The following is a 15329-nucleotide window of genomic DNA, read 5'->3' as shown; positions in this document are numbered from 1 at the left end:
AAATATTTTAAATGAGCTTTCAATAGCTTTGACAAGTTTCAGTAAAATGATGTTGAATTCCTTCATCATTTCTAGGATGGACAATAAACTTTTATTACAACTCTCAAAATGCTTACAAAGTTATGCAAAATCAAACTAGTGTTGCTGCACTTTGTATGGAGTAGGTAGTCTATTGCCTATGGATTTTTTTCCAATTTTATGTGTGATCATACACTAATATTATATTTTATCACAAAGGAAAAACGTTTAGCATTTGGCATTATAATAGCTAGTTCTTTACACTCTCATTGCTGTTAGCCTACATTTTCATAACTTTATGCATATCTCTTTCTTATGATAGTATACTTTCTGCCCATTTTAAAAAGAGAAGAACAGTTTGGGAAAATGTTATAGACTAACTAAATGGCTCATAAAAACTCCTCTGCAGTTAGCGATTCAGACTTCCGGTTATCTGTGTTAATTGGATCTTTTTTGTTCTGTTTTAATCAACTAAGGATAGGACTTTTACATTTTACTTAAACTGTTATAATACTATAAATAAATACTTTAATACTAATACCATAAATAAAATATTTTCACTAGAGAAAAGTGCAATCAATAAAAATGTGAGGTATCCATCACAGTAAAGTTCTTTTTTTTTGAGATGGAGTCTTGCTCTGTTGCCCGGGCTAGAGTGCAGTGGCATGATCTCGGGTCACTGCAACCTCTGCCTCCCGGGTTCAAGCTATTCTCCTGCCTCAGCCTCCCTAGTCACTGGGATTACAGGCGCCCGCCACCACGTTAATTTTTTGTATTTTTTAGTAGAGATGGGGTGTCACTATGTTGCTCAGGCTGGTCTCGAACTCCTGACCTTGTGATCTGCCCACCTCGGCCTCCCAAACTGCTGGGATTACAGGCGTGAGCCACCATGCCTGTCCACAGTTAACTTCTATATAGTTTTCAGGAATATAAAATAATCCTGTCATGGGTATTTAACTTAGATTACTCACGTGCTAAGATCCAGAAGGAACCTTCCAGAATGGTGGTTTTCCATTTGTGTTCCACAGAACCCCAGGATGCTGAGGAGTTACTTTCAGGTATATTGGTTTTCTCTTACTGCTGTAACAAATTACCACAAATGTAGTGGCTTAAAAAAACACTGATTTATTTACCTTACAGTTCTGGAGGTCAGAAGTCTGAAAAAGGTCTTTCTAGGCTAATGACAGGGGTCAAGAGGGCTGTGTTCCTTCTTGGAAACTCTAGAGGAGAAGCTACTTCCTTGCCTTTTCCAGCTGCTGGAGGCCGCCTGCATTCCTTGGCTTGAGGCCCTTTCCATCTTCAAAGCTAGCAACAGCTGGCTGCGTCTTCCTCAGGTCAGATCACTCTGACTAACTCACCTGTCTCCTGCTTTCACTTACAAGAACCTTTGTGATTACACTGGGCCCACCCAGATGATTCAGGTCAATCTCTTCATCTCAAGGTCAGCTGACTAGCAAACTTAATTCCATCCACAATTCTAATGTCCTCTTGCCCTGTAACAAAACATGTTTATACGTTCCAGTCATTAGGAGTTGAACTTCTATGGTTGGCCATTCTACTGCCTACTACCTCAGGTATCTCACAGATTTGAGTTCAAATTCTAAAACAGCAAAAACAGGTTATTTAAAATATTTAGAAGAAATAAAACACTCAAATTAAAAATGTACAGCTTTCTATTTTATTTTATTTCTGGAGACAGGGTCTCACTTTGTTGTCCAGGCTGGAGTTCAGTGGTGCAGTCACAGTCCACTGTAACATCGAGCTCCGGGGCTCAAGCAATCCTCCTCCCTCAGCCTCATGAGTAGCAAGGACTACAGGTGTGCAACAGCACACCCAGCTAATTTTCTTTTATTTTGTAGAGAAGGGGAGTCTCACTATGTTGCCCAGGCTGATCTTGAACTCCTAGCCTCAAGCAATCCTCCAGCCTTGGCCTTCTAAAGTGTTGGGATTATAGGCGTGAGCCACTGTGCCCAGGCAATGTACTAATTTTAAACACCAGAGTCTACCAGTGTATTAACTTGTGCTGCTAGGTCACTTGTTTCTTTGAGCACAAACCTTAGACGAAAACTTCTGCTGCCATCGATGTGCAGATACCTCATTTTGGAGGGGAGTTTGATCATCTAATACATGTGGTTCAGTTAAAGCAAAATCCAGTTATTTCCTCCAGAGTAATACCTATTCTGAACAGCAAAATTTTTATATATTGCATACCTGTGCTATCTTGAAAGACATTTATCACGTCTTCAAGAAGTACTTCCAGTGGTCACATATCACTTCCATAGCTTCTGAAGACAAGGATTGAAGGACTATTTTAACAATGAAAAATGAAGGAAATGAAGCCCACTAATTCATCATACTCAGTTTTCTCCTCCAAGTTTGCTTTAGAACATTCTAAACATAATCATAAGGGACAACAGAGAGCTCAAAGCCACCTACTCAGTGGGGAAGGCAGATCATACCTCCCTACTATGCAGTGCAGAGTCCCTTGTTGGTGTGCAGTCAGTGGCAGAAAACAACTGCCCAATATTTTGGTGTGATTGTTCCAGCTGTCTGGAGGGTATGGCTCTCAGAAAACTATCCACTCATTTTATTTAGTCTGGTGCAATACAGCTTTAACCCACTGTCCCTTTTCATATGTATTAATGTCTTTCAAGAACATTTGAGTGAATCCATCATATAATATCCTGATAGATCCTACATTTTCACAAAAGGAACATTAAAAATCATTGTTGCTTGTCAATATTGCATTTCTTGTAATCTTCACACCTACCTACATGTTTTAAAAGTAGAAGAGAAATACTAATTTATCTCTTGACCTTGCTTCAACCTGGACATTTTCCATTGTATTTAGAGAGTGAAGACTGCTTCATAGATACAAAGCTAACATCAGAACCTTTCTAAGAGACTGACATCTTCCTATTCCAGGTTAGGTATGAAAGGTGGAGTCATACATTAGATATTTTCCTTTGAATCTGATCTTTCTGAATTGTGCTAAAATAGCTCTTGCTGTGTTGACATCTACAGTCAATGAAGAATAAGCCACAGGGTTCTAATAGGTTACATCCTTTGAAAAAAGGATAAACTGTTGTGCTCCCTCAAATTTAAATGGCTTAAATAAATTCTCTCTCACAAAAAGCCTGAAGTCTTAGAGAGAATGTCTAATTCTGTAATTTCTTGCATGTCTCAAGGTGTTTGTCTCTATACTAGGATGGGCATAGATTACTAGGGTCTTTTCTCTATACCTCTGAGGATATGGCTTTATTGTCTTTCAGCACAGCAATAAATAGGTATTAACAGAATTCTCATACCTTTGGACTGTAATGTGTTCTTATTTTTTTCTCTCTAGCGGCTTTATCCTGAGCGTTCTGATTTTTCATTGCCATGTGTCTAGGTATTGGCCAGGACCTGCTGGGGCCCGTTCAATCTGTTTTTCATCAGCTCCAGGGAAACTTATCTTGTATTTGTTTGTTCTTTCCCTCTGGTATGCTTTTTAGACATACAAATGTCTGACTCTCTCCTCCATGCCTTTCATTTTTTTCTTTCATAGTTAGCAATTTTTTTGTTCTATGGTTATGCAGCTCAGAAAGATTCAACTCAAACTTGGAAATCACTAGTTGGCTCTCCAGGTCTGACTATTCCTGCTATCTAATCCACCCTTTTTTTTTTTTTTTTTTTTTTTTTTTTTTTTTTTTTTAACACAGAGTCTCACTCTGTCATCCAGGCTGGAGTACAGTGGTGCAGTCAAGGCTCACTGCAACCTCCACCTCCTGGGTTTAAGCAATTCTCCTGCCTCAGCCACTTGAGTAGCTAGGATTACGGGCATGCACCATCATGCCTGGCGAATTTGTGTGTGTGTGTGTGTGTGTGTGTGTGTGTGTGTATTTTTAGTAGAGATGGGGTTTCGCCATGTTGGCCAGGCTGGTCTTGAATTCCTGGACCCAAGCAATCTACCCGCCTTTGCCTCCCAAAGTGCTGGGATTACAGGTGTGAGCCACTGTGCCCAGCCAGCTATTGAGTTTTTCATTTTGATCAAAATATTAATTTCTGATATGTTAATTTGATCTTTGCCTTCTATCTAGCATCCACCCTAAAATATTAATTATGGTTTTCTAAAATCTTGATCTGTTGCTTATTAATTGCCTCCTTAGATTGTAATTCTTCTGTTTGCTGAATTGCTGTCTCTATTTTATGGTGTTGACTTACTCACAATCATTTGGCATTCTTGGTTCTCCGAGCAACTTAGTACCTGAGAATCCTTGTTTTCTGCTTTTTCTGTTACCAGATTGTGGTAACATGCTGAGGGTTTGAGCCAGTAGCTTTTCTTGTGGGTGTGTGGAGGTTATCTTCTATCTTTCACTCCTTGCTGGATCCTGTAGGATACTATTTTAGCTTTGTGGGAAATGCCACTAGTGTGTAGTATTCTGCATCAGTGAGGGAGCAGGAAAAGCCTGCTGGCCTAGGATGCTCCATTTGGCTTTTTAATCATCATGACCCTATGTGTTAGTGCCAGTCTTCACTGTTTTTCTGTGCTATTATATACTTAGGCTATTTTCAAATCTCTATTTTATTTATTTATTTATTATTTTGAGATGGAGTTTCGCTCTGTTGCCCAGGCTGGAGTACAATGGCGTGATCTTGGCTCACTGCAACCTCTGCTTCCAGGGTTCAAGTGATTCTCCTGCCTCAGACACCCAAGTGGCTGGGATTACAGGCGTCCACCACCATGCCTGGCTAATTTTTGTATTTTTATTAGAGAAAGGGTTTCACCATGTTGGCCAGGCTGGTCTCAAACTCCTGACCTCAAGTGATCCACCCACCTCAGCCTCCCAAAGTACTGGGATTACAGGCATGAGCCACCGCGCCTGGCCCAAATCTCTATTTTAAATCATTTCATGGGATTTTAGGCAAGAGGAAAGGCAAATACATATGCTCAGTCTGCCATCTTGATCCACTCCTTTCTAAACACATGTAGAGTAGCTTGTGCTGCAAATGAACACAATCAAAAACAGAATTATCAGTGTGATCAGGGATGGGTCTAGGCTCTGTCACTTGATAATGAGGTGATCCTGGCAAGCCACACTTTCCACACTGGTAATGTGACGTAAAAAACATCTCAGATGGCTGCAAGGAATCATCTAGACAAAGCATGAAAGTGTTCAGCATAGTGCCAGCACTTGGCAAACCTTCAAAACATGGTAGTTTATTGTCACCCTTATTATTGTCATTGAGTATAACGAAAGAAAATATTACACTTTTGGCTGAGTGCAGTGGCTCACGCCTGCAATCCCAGCACTTTGGGAGGCTGAAGTGTGTGGATAACCTGAGGTGAGGAGTTCGAGACCAACCTAGACAACATGGTAAAACCCTGTCTCTACTAAAAATACAAAAATTAGCCAGGTGTGGTGGCACATGCCTGTAGTCCCAGTGACTGGGAAGGCTGAGGCAGGAGAATCGCTTGAACCTGGGAGATGTAGGTTGCAGCGAGCTGAGATTGTGCCACTGCACTCCAGCCTGGGCAACAGAGGGAGACTCCATCCCCAAAAAAAAAAAAGAAAAAAAAAGGCCAGATGCGGTGGCTCACGCCTGTAATTCCAGCACTTTGGAAGGCCAAGGCAGATGGATCACCTGAGGTCGGGAGTTTGAGACCAGCCTGACCAACATGGAGAAACCCCATCTCTACTAAAAATACAAAATTAGCCGGGCGTGGTGGCACATGCCTGTAATCCCAGCTACTCGGGAGGCTGAGGCAGAAGAATGGCTTGAACCTGGGAGGTGGAGGTTGCGGTGAGCCAAGATGGTGCCATTGTACTCCAGCCTGGGCAACAAGAGGGGAAACTCTGTGCTCCTGTCTCAAAAAAAAAAAAAAAAAAAAAAAAAAAAGTACACTTATCAACATGATTATAAATTACTAGAAATTGTTAAATAAAACCAAGTATAACAATGCTTATATATTTTTGGTGTTACTTCTTGTCACAGTGAGATGGAGTTCAAAAGCTGCAGTGATGCTTGTGTGGAAAGGCTCTCACAAATGAAAGCATGAAGTCAGGGAAGGCCTTACCTTGGTCCTTCCTGAAAAAATACCAGTGTGGAGATTGGAGGAGAGGGTGGCTAGGTTTGAAAAGGCTCACACTTGACCAAAACGTGGGTATGCTCCAACAGAAAAGCCTCTTTTGGGTGGTTGTTTAAATGTACAATGCAAAGCAGAAGAGGCTTGGATGTTAGAAAGATCTTGGGCCGGGCGCGGTGGCTCAAGCCTGTAATCCCAGCACTTTGGGAGGCCGAGACGGGCGGATCACGAGGTCAGGAGATCGAGACCATCCTGGCTAACACGGTGAAACCCCATCTCTACTAAAAAATACAAAAAACTAGCCGGGCGAGGTGGCGGGCGCCTGTAGTCCCAGCTACTCAGGAGGCTGAGGCAGGAGAATGGCATAAACCCGGGAGGCGGAGCTTGCAGTGAGCTGAGATCCGGCCACTGCACTCCAGCCTGGGCGACAGAGCAAGACTACGTCTCAAAAAAAAAAAAAAAAAAAGAAAGAAAGAAAGATCTTGAAGTTAAGCATCTTAGAAATGGGCCAGCTGGCTCGGAGCTTAAAAAGAATCTAAAAAGAAAACAAAATGAAACCTGACACCACACTGGAACTACTGACATTTCACTGTTTTGAAGCCTTAGAAGAAGGAACTGCAGATACGTTCTTTGATGCTTCAGCATAGATGACACCTTCAAAAATTCCACATTTGAATCTTTGATTTGCCTAAAGTTTAATTTGGTTTAAACCAATAGGTAGAAATCAGCTCTCTATTTATAATATAAAATATATTTTATAGAGTGCTAAATATATATATGTAGAAAGAGAGAGAGAGAGGAGAGAGAGGGTCTTGCTCTGTTGCCCAGGTTGGAGTGCAGCTCACTCTAGCCTCATACTCTCAGGCTCAAGTGATCCTCCCACCTCAGCCTCCTAAGGAGCTGGGACCACAAATATGCGCCACCAAGCCTAGCTAATTTTTTAATTTTTTGTAGATACGGGGTCTCGCCATGTTGCCCAGGCTAAGCTTAATATTTTTCTAAATGGCGTAGTAGCCATTTGTCTCAATTTCATTCACTGAGTTATCCATCTTTTCCACTGTGACTTGAAGTGTCATCTGTACTAGCTGTTTTCTCTGCTTACCCCCACTTCTCTGTCTCCTGAAAAACCAAAACCCAAACCTAAACCCTATATCCTGCTCACAGGGGTGGGAAACGGACCCACAAAGGACTAATGAGAACCCTTCCTGGAGATTTTTCTAACTAGAGTTGGCAGCAGAGAGCAATTTTAGCTTTCATCTTGAAGCCGTAAGGAAGTGAGTCTGGTGCTGCCCGACAAAGAAGAGATGGTGAGTATGGATGGTGTTAGGATTCTCTGGTTCTAGCTGCCCTAAGGCCAATTCTATTGCTGCCTACTGTTTGAGAGGGTGGCCACTAAATGTCCCTTTTTGCTTAAGCTACATATACTTGCATTTCTATTACTCAAAACTGAAAAACCATGTTTATTAAATTTTTTTTTTTTTGAGATGGAGTCTTGTTCTGTCACCCAGGCTGGAGTACAGTGGTACGGTCTTGGCTCACTGCCTCCTCCGCCTCCTGGGTTCAAGTGATTCTCGTGCCTCAGTCTCCTGAGTAGCTGGGACTACAGGAATGTGCCACCACACCCGGCTAATTTTTTTGTATTTTTAGTAGAGATGGGGTTTTGCCATGTTGCCCAGGCTGGTCTCAAACTACTGAACTCGGGCAATCTTCCCACCTCGGCCTCCCAAATTGCTGGGATTACAGGCATGAGCCACTGCGCCCAGTCTATTACATTAAATTCTTAAACGTATTTAGGTCTATTTCTATCCCCTACTTTGTTCCTTCCTACTTGTCTACTTCTCTAGAACTAAACTGTTACAGTTTCTTTATATTTTAATATCTCTTAGGGCTAATCATCCACCATTACACTTGATACAACCCTTCATTGAGATTGACCTGGACACTGATAGAAGAGTGTGTGTATGTGTGTGAAGATTGTCCTGAACTGCAGATACAGGTATTCAAGTTACTGTAAAGGTACCCTTCTCCCTGCCCCCTCACCTCTAATCTTAAATTAATAAATTAATCTTGGATTATAAATCAGTCTTTCACAAATTGGTTAGCAAGAATTAGAGCTTTGGCCTGGCACTGTGGCTCATGTCCATAATTCCAGCACTTTGGGAGGCCAAGACGGGCAGATCACTTGAGCCCAGGAGTTCGAGACTAGCATGGGCAACATGGCAAAATGCCTTCTCTACAAAAATTAGCTGGGCAGTGACATGCACCTGTAGTCCCAGCTCCTTGGAAGGCTGAGGTGGGAGAATCACTTGAGCCCGGGAGTAAGCCTCGAACTAGGTGACAGAGCGAGACCCTATCATCTCAAGAAGAAAAAAAGAATCAGAGCTTTACTTAATTGAGCCAACTAGTAAACCTGGGGTTTCTAGACTTAAAAAAAAAATCCTCAAGACTGGACTATGGCCCATTGTGAATGCAGTTCAGAGGCTGGTTCAAACAGCCAGCAGGCTAGCCAGCTGCTGTTTTACAAATCTTTTTAACTGCAACAAATGGAACATGTGTGGTGAAGCCCAGAATTCTGCTAGGACATTAGGATGCCGTACTTTGACTTGTGTAAGGAAATGCAGGGATGGGAGTGGGGCAAGGATGGTGGAATGTAACACTAAAGATAAAATCAGATATCAGGAACACTTAGGAAGGAATAAAATGGACAAATTTACCAAGACATTATTGTATAATGATTAAGTGTGTGGATGTTACACTGAGGCTGCATGGGTCTGAATCCTTGCTGTGACTGACTAGTTCATGGCCTTGGGAAAGTTACTTTAGTTTCTCTGTGTGTCAGTTTATTCATTTGTAAAATGAAGATAATAATAGTACCTGTCTTACAGATACTATTGTATAAGAATTAAATTAGTTAATTCATATAAAGCACTTACAAGAGTTCCTGGCACGTAGATATTTTCTATGTATTTGCCTAGTACTCTAGGTAAATGACTACTAGATTATAATGGCCTAAAATGTTAAGGCACAAATAACTTAGACTATGGATTTATTTGCAAAGTTTCCAAAGGATGTTTCTTAGACAGGTGGGTTGATCGTTAAGCAAGTTCAGTACTCATAAATATTGCTAGTTAACACTTTTTTTCTTGCACTAGTGTCATCTACATTTGAGCTATGATTGTTAAAAGGGAGCGGCAATATTTAAATTGTGTTTAAAGAAAAGCTTCCAATTGTTAATTGTGGGCAGTATTCATTCTTCACTGAGATTCCTACTTCTTAAGTGTGTGGGTGTTGGTCACATACACACATGGAGGACTTGGACAACCAGATTATAAAGTAGTGGCAGCAAAAAGACCTGAGCATAAATGCGGGGTCTATGATGCTTATAGGAGGGAAAGAGCACCTAGGTATGGGGTAGAGGTGAGGATGGACCTGGAATAAGTTCATAGAGGAGACCATATTTTACCATTTTTTAGTTACTCCTTGAAGTATTAGTACATTTTAAAGATAATTTTTATGCACTGGAAATAACAAAAAGCAGTTAGGAAACGGAGAGTTTGGAAATCCTAAGGAAAATTCTGGGGATTTCAAATAGTCCAATTTGACGAAAGAAATGGGTAAGAGAATAATGAAAGATCAAGATACAAAGGTTGAGCATAATGTTGATGAAGTTGAATTTCATTTTGTGGTGGACACTATAGACTGTTCAGCAGAGAAATAATGTGTAAGTATTCCAAAGAATGAATTGTTAGTGAGAAGAGGTATATTCAATTATTCATAGTTCTTAATGCATACTTAAAATGTATTTTTTCATTTATAAAGTATAAGTTATTTTTAATAAAACACATGTACAATAAAAAATTCATATGTGAAAATGCTCATCAGATAGCTTCATGCTTTGTCAGTGGAAGAAGCCACAGCACCAGGGAAATCAGAAGGTAATCTTAGTAGCTCTTCTACTTCTTCTTGCAGGGCCTCTGCTTTTTCATGCAACAGCATCTACATTAAAAAATTAAGACGTGAGGCCAAAATATGCATTGCTAGAGAATTGCCAACAATTTTACCACTGTCCATGGAACACCTGAATCCTTACACATCAGAAATCTAGACATTAAAACTATAATGAGATTGAAAAATGGCCACTTAAGAATAAACGATTATAGTCAATGAAGAGGAGGCATTTAGTTAAAACCATTTTAGCTGATCACTGCCTTTTAGTATACCAAAAATAAAGCTTTAATTCTCCCAAAGATTTGTTTTATTGAAGACTCAGCCACTTAAAAATTAACTTTTAATCTATAAAATCTAAGACAATTTTGCAAAAATTTAATTAGCTCCTGAAAATGTTATCCTTTATATATATGCACTTTATTATTCCTCAAAATTTAGTATGCTTTTAAAAAGCTACCAGTATTTCAAATAAAAGTTTTATTCAAGTTCCTAAACTTAAAACTGTTAATTTCAAAAGCAACATAATGAGCAAGAAAGTATTTCCAAACATGGCATATAAAAGATGTCAACGAATTTTTGCCGAATAACAAGCTATATAGATCAATAAGAATAATAAGTAAACTACACAAAACCCTTGTGTCAGTATTATTATAACACAGAGCGTATCAACAACTTCAAATTACTTGTTGTTTAAAAACACCCACCAATTTCTGGAAGAACAAATCCCGCCCCTCCACGTTTTTTTTAAGACGGAGTCTTACTCTGTCACCAGGCTGGAGTGCAGTGGCGTGATCTCAGCTCACTGCAACCTCCGCCTCCTGAGTCCAAGCGATTCTCCTGCCTCAGCCTCCCGAGTAGCTGAAACTACAGGCACGCCTCACCACGCCCAGCTAATTTTTGTATTTTTAGTAGAGATGGGGTTTCCCCATGTTGGCTAGGATGGTCTCCATTGCTTGACCTCATGATCTGCCTGCCTTAGCCTCCCAAAGTGCTGGGATTACAGGTGTGAACCACCGTGCCCAGCCTCTTTTTTTTTTTAAATTAAAAAAAATTTAAAAGACTTTTTTCGTAGAGACTGGATCTCCCTATGTTGTCCAGGCTGTTCTCAAACTCTTAGGCTCAAATGATCCTCCTGCCTTGGCCTCCCAAAGTGCTGGGATTGTAAGTGTGAGCCACTACACTCAGCCAAAACCAGTTTCTTGAGCTCCCACCCAAGTGTTTGCAGAGATCTAGATGGGGTTAAGAAAAAAAGCACAAGATAAGCGGGAAATAGAGGGTCTAAAATGAAATAAAATCACCTCCAGAGAGAAAAAGCCTACCCAAATATAAAAATACTGAAAAAAGAATGTTGGTTGATTAAAGCATTGTTTTTTTTTTTTTTTTTTGAGACGGAGTCTTGCTCTGCCGCCCAGGCTGGAGTGCAGTGGCCGGATCTCAGCTCACTGCAAGCTCCGCCTCCCGGGTTCACGCCATTCTCCTGTCTCAGCCTCCCGAGTAGCTGGGACTACAGGCGCCCACCTCGTCGCCCGGCTAGTTTTTTGTATTTTTTAGTAGAGACGGGGTTTCACCGTATTAGCCAGGATGGTCTCGATCTCCTGACCTCATGATCCGCCCGTCTCGGCCTCCCAAAGTGCTGGGATTACAGGCTTGAGCCACCGCGCCCGGCCAAAGCATTGTTTATAGGAAGATATTAATTTAAAATGCATGTGAGACTCTAGGAGGCAGTCTTCAAAAGGCAATGCTTTTAGGGGAGAGAATGGGTGAAAAGGGAGGTGCCTTTTGGAAGCTCAGTCATGAGGGGAAGAGGAAAAAAGGAAAAAATGGACAATCTTGTATGGCAAAAGGAAATTAAAAAAAAAAAAAGACAACAAAGGACACAAACCCTCCTCCATGCCTCTCCCACCCCAAGTCATCCATTAAAGAAAAATACTTTGCTACTCTGACAGAAGAGAACACTCTTGAACTAGGATCTCATAAACCATTCCAAATGACTGTGTTGTCCAAGATATGCAGAGGCACAAGCAGTTCTCATCTATACAAAACTACTATATAAAAAGAAAACAAGGCTGGGCGTGGTGGCTCACGCCTGTAATCCCAGCACTTTGGGAGGCTGAGGTGGGCGGATGATGAGGTCAGGAGATCGAGACCATCCTGACTAACACAGTGAAACCCCATCTCTACTAAAAATACAAAAAACAAAAAAAAAATTAGCCGGGCGTGGTGGCACACCCTTGTAGTCCCAGCTACTTGGGAGGCTGAGGCAGGAGAATGGCGTGAACCTGGAAGGCAGAGCTTGCAGTGAGTGGAGATCACGCCACTGCACTCCAGCCTGGGCAAGAGAGCGAGACTCTGTCTCAAAAAAAAAAAAAAAAAGAAAAGAATACAAATAACTCAAACTCTTTAGCTCATAAAAATTTCCCTCCCTGAAAGCAAACCATGAAGCAGAGAAACTGTAACACAACACTCCAAACAAAATTATTCTCAAATAAAAATCTGGAGATATGAGGAGGAGTGGAAATGCTCACTAAATAAGAAGTTAAAAAACTAAGAACCGACATGGACAAAAACTGGAAGAAATGATACAAAAGTTGACTGAGCTCAGGAATGAAATAAAAGAAAAAGGCAAAATCACATTAGAAATAAAAACTAATAACTATAACTAAATAGTTGGGTGTCCACAGAAAAACAGATTTAAATAAAAAAACCTAATTAGGGCCAAAAAAAATTAAAAAGCAGGAAAACAAAGAGAATAAAAATGAGACAGCCGGGCATGGTGGCTCACAGCTATAATCCCAGCACTTTGGAAGGTTGAGGTGGGAGGATTGCTTGAGGCCAGAAGTTAGAGACCAGCCTGGGCAACAACAACCAATTAGCCAGGAATGGTCCATACCTATAGTCCCAGCTACTCAGGAGGCTAAGGTGGCATCGCTTGAGCCTGGGAGTTCAAGGCTGCAACGAGCTATGATGGTGCCACTGCACTCTAGCCTGGGTAACAGAGACCTAGTTCCTCCCCACTCCCCCTTAAAAAATATCCATGAGGGAAGGAGAAGAAGTAAAATGGAATACCAGTAGAATTTGTGTTTCAAATGTGTAGCAGCCACACTGAAGCAGATTTTTTTTTTTTTTTTTGAGACGGAGTCTCGCTCTGTCGCCCAGGCTGGAGTGCAGTGGCCGGATCTCAGCTCACTGCAAGCTCCGCCTCCCGGGTTCACGCCATTCTCCCGCCTCAGCCTCCCGAGTAGCTGGGACCACAGGCGCCCGCCACCCCGCCCGGCTATTTTTTTCTATTTTTTAGTAGAGACGGGGTTTCACCGTGTTAGCCAGGATGGTCTCGATCTCCTGACCTCGTGATCCGCCCGTCTCGGCCTCCCAAAGTGCTGGGATTACAGGCTTGAGCCACCGCGTTTAAACCCCAAACCAAATAACATTTTAACACATTGTTTTAATTATATACTCTCAGAATGAAGACAAAAAGTGCTGTAAATAAATACTGAATTTGTTTGGTTTTTTTGGAGTGGTATAATTTAACAATTCTGCAGTTACTTTCAGTGCATTCTAAGATTGAGGAAAACAGATAAATATATTAATAAACACAGGGATTAGGTTTCTCATTATTGGAGAAAGGAAGTACAAATATGAAAAAGAGGAAGCCTATAGCAAGTCCTGTAGGGGATTAGAGTGGCAAATTAATGATTGGAAATTCTTTGACACCTTCATTGAGAGATGGGATCTAATTCTACTCTTGAATCTGTGCTAGCCTTTGTGATTCACTTGTAACTAATAGAATGCAGAAGAAATGATGCCGCATGACAGGGCTCAGTTTAAAAAAGGCCTTGGGGTCTTGAAATGAGATCATTCCAAGCTCATGTGAATCCTCCCTCTCAGACCCTAGCATCCACATTGTAAGAAAGCAAGCTAGGATAAGCAAGGTGGCTCACACCTGTAATCCCAGCACTTTGGGAGGCCAAGGTGGGGAGACTGCTTGAGCCCAGGAGTTCGAGACCAAACTGGGCAACATGCAGAAACCCCACCTCTTAAAAAAAAAAAAAAATTACGTAAATTAGCTGGGTGTGGTGGCGCATGCCTGTGGTCCCAGCTACTTGGGAGACTGAAGTGGCAGGATCACCTGAGCTTGGGAGGCTAAGGTTGCAGTGAGGCAAGATTGTGCCACTGCATTCCAGTTGGGGTGAGAGGGAGATCTTGTCTCAAAAAAAAAAAAAGAGAAAGTCAAGCAACATAGAGATTATAAATAGATAAATAAGAAACTGCAATGTTTTAAAAGATATTATACCAGATTGACTAAAAAGAGACAGAGACAATACAAAACATCAGGTGCCTTTGAACATATATATATATTTTTAATTTGGAGATAGGGTCTCCCCCAGGCATAGTGGCTTACTCCTGTAATCCCAGCATTTTGGGAGGCTGAGGTGGGTGGATCGCTTGAGCTCAGGAGTTGGAGACCAGCCTGGGCAGCATGGTGAAAAAAAATTTAAAAAAGTAATTTAGTTGGGCATGGTGGTGCCTGCCTGTGGTCCCAGTTACTTGGGAGGCTGAAGTGGGAGGACTGCTTGAGCCTGGGAGGTCAAGGCTGCAGCAAGCCAAGATCATGCTACTGCACTCCAGCCTGGGTGACAAAGTGAGACCCTGTCTTAAAATAAATAAATAAATAAATAAATAAAATTAATTAATGAAATTAAATTAAAATAGAGATAAATTTGCTTTGTCGCCCAGGCTGGAGTACAGTGGCATGAGCATAGCTGACTGCAGCCTTTATCTCCCAGGCTCAAGTGATCCTCCCATTGCAGCCTCATGAGTAGCTGGGACCACAGGTGCACATCATCATGCCTGGCTAATTTTTAAAAAAATTTCTTTTGTAGGAACAGGGTCTTGCTATGCTGCCCAGGCTGATCTCAAACTCCTGGCCTTAAGTGATTCTCCCACCCTGGTCTCCCAAAGTGCTGGGATTACAGGTGTGAGCCACTACACCTGACCCTGAACTCTTGAACTTCAATATTCTTGAACTACATATAGGAAGCACATTGAGAAAGCTACCTAGCAGCAAACATGGGCTTATTGTTTATGGAAAAGGTTCACTCAAATGACAGAACCCAAAGCCAAGAAAAATCATTCCCAGAGAGAAGAACTGGGACATAATTAAAGAACTGGCCACATGTGGCTGGCTGGATTTCAGAACTGCTGCTATGCACTACCCATTTTCCTTCTTTATGAATGAGAGTGTACTATGGTTATCCTATTTCTGGTTTCACTATTTTATGTAGTGTCTCTTTAGGTC

General features: G+C 41.4%; 1 protein-coding gene across 7 annotated transcripts in view; it reads right to left on the bottom strand.

The window, feature by feature from the left end:
• Window positions 1–9863: 9863 nt before the first annotated feature.
• Window positions 9864–15329, bottom strand: part of HELQ (helicase, POLQ like) — a 49636-nt gene continuing 44170 nt past the window's right edge. For 4 of the 7 annotated variants that reach the window (XM_030915978.1, XM_010358959.2, XM_030915988.1 and 1 more), the window contains one exon: window positions 9867–10081. In XM_030915978.1, the coding sequence (XP_030771838.1) occupies window positions 9974–10081 (108 nt within the window). In that variant the 3' untranslated portion in view covers window positions 9867–9973. Of the gene's footprint in view, window positions 10082–15329 lie in introns of all 7 variants that reach the window. The other 3 variants (XM_010358960.2, XM_030915995.1, XM_030915982.1) reach the window with 1 other exon arrangement.

This window comes from Rhinopithecus roxellana, chromosome 2 (assembly GCF_007565055.1).
Source record: "Rhinopithecus roxellana isolate Shanxi Qingling chromosome 2, ASM756505v1, whole genome shotgun sequence".
In the NCBI taxonomy this organism is placed as follows: domain Eukaryota; kingdom Metazoa; phylum Chordata; class Mammalia; order Primates; family Cercopithecidae; genus Rhinopithecus; species Rhinopithecus roxellana.
The sequence above is the reverse complement of the archived record's forward strand: the minus strand, read 5'-3'. Positions and strand labels throughout refer to the sequence as shown.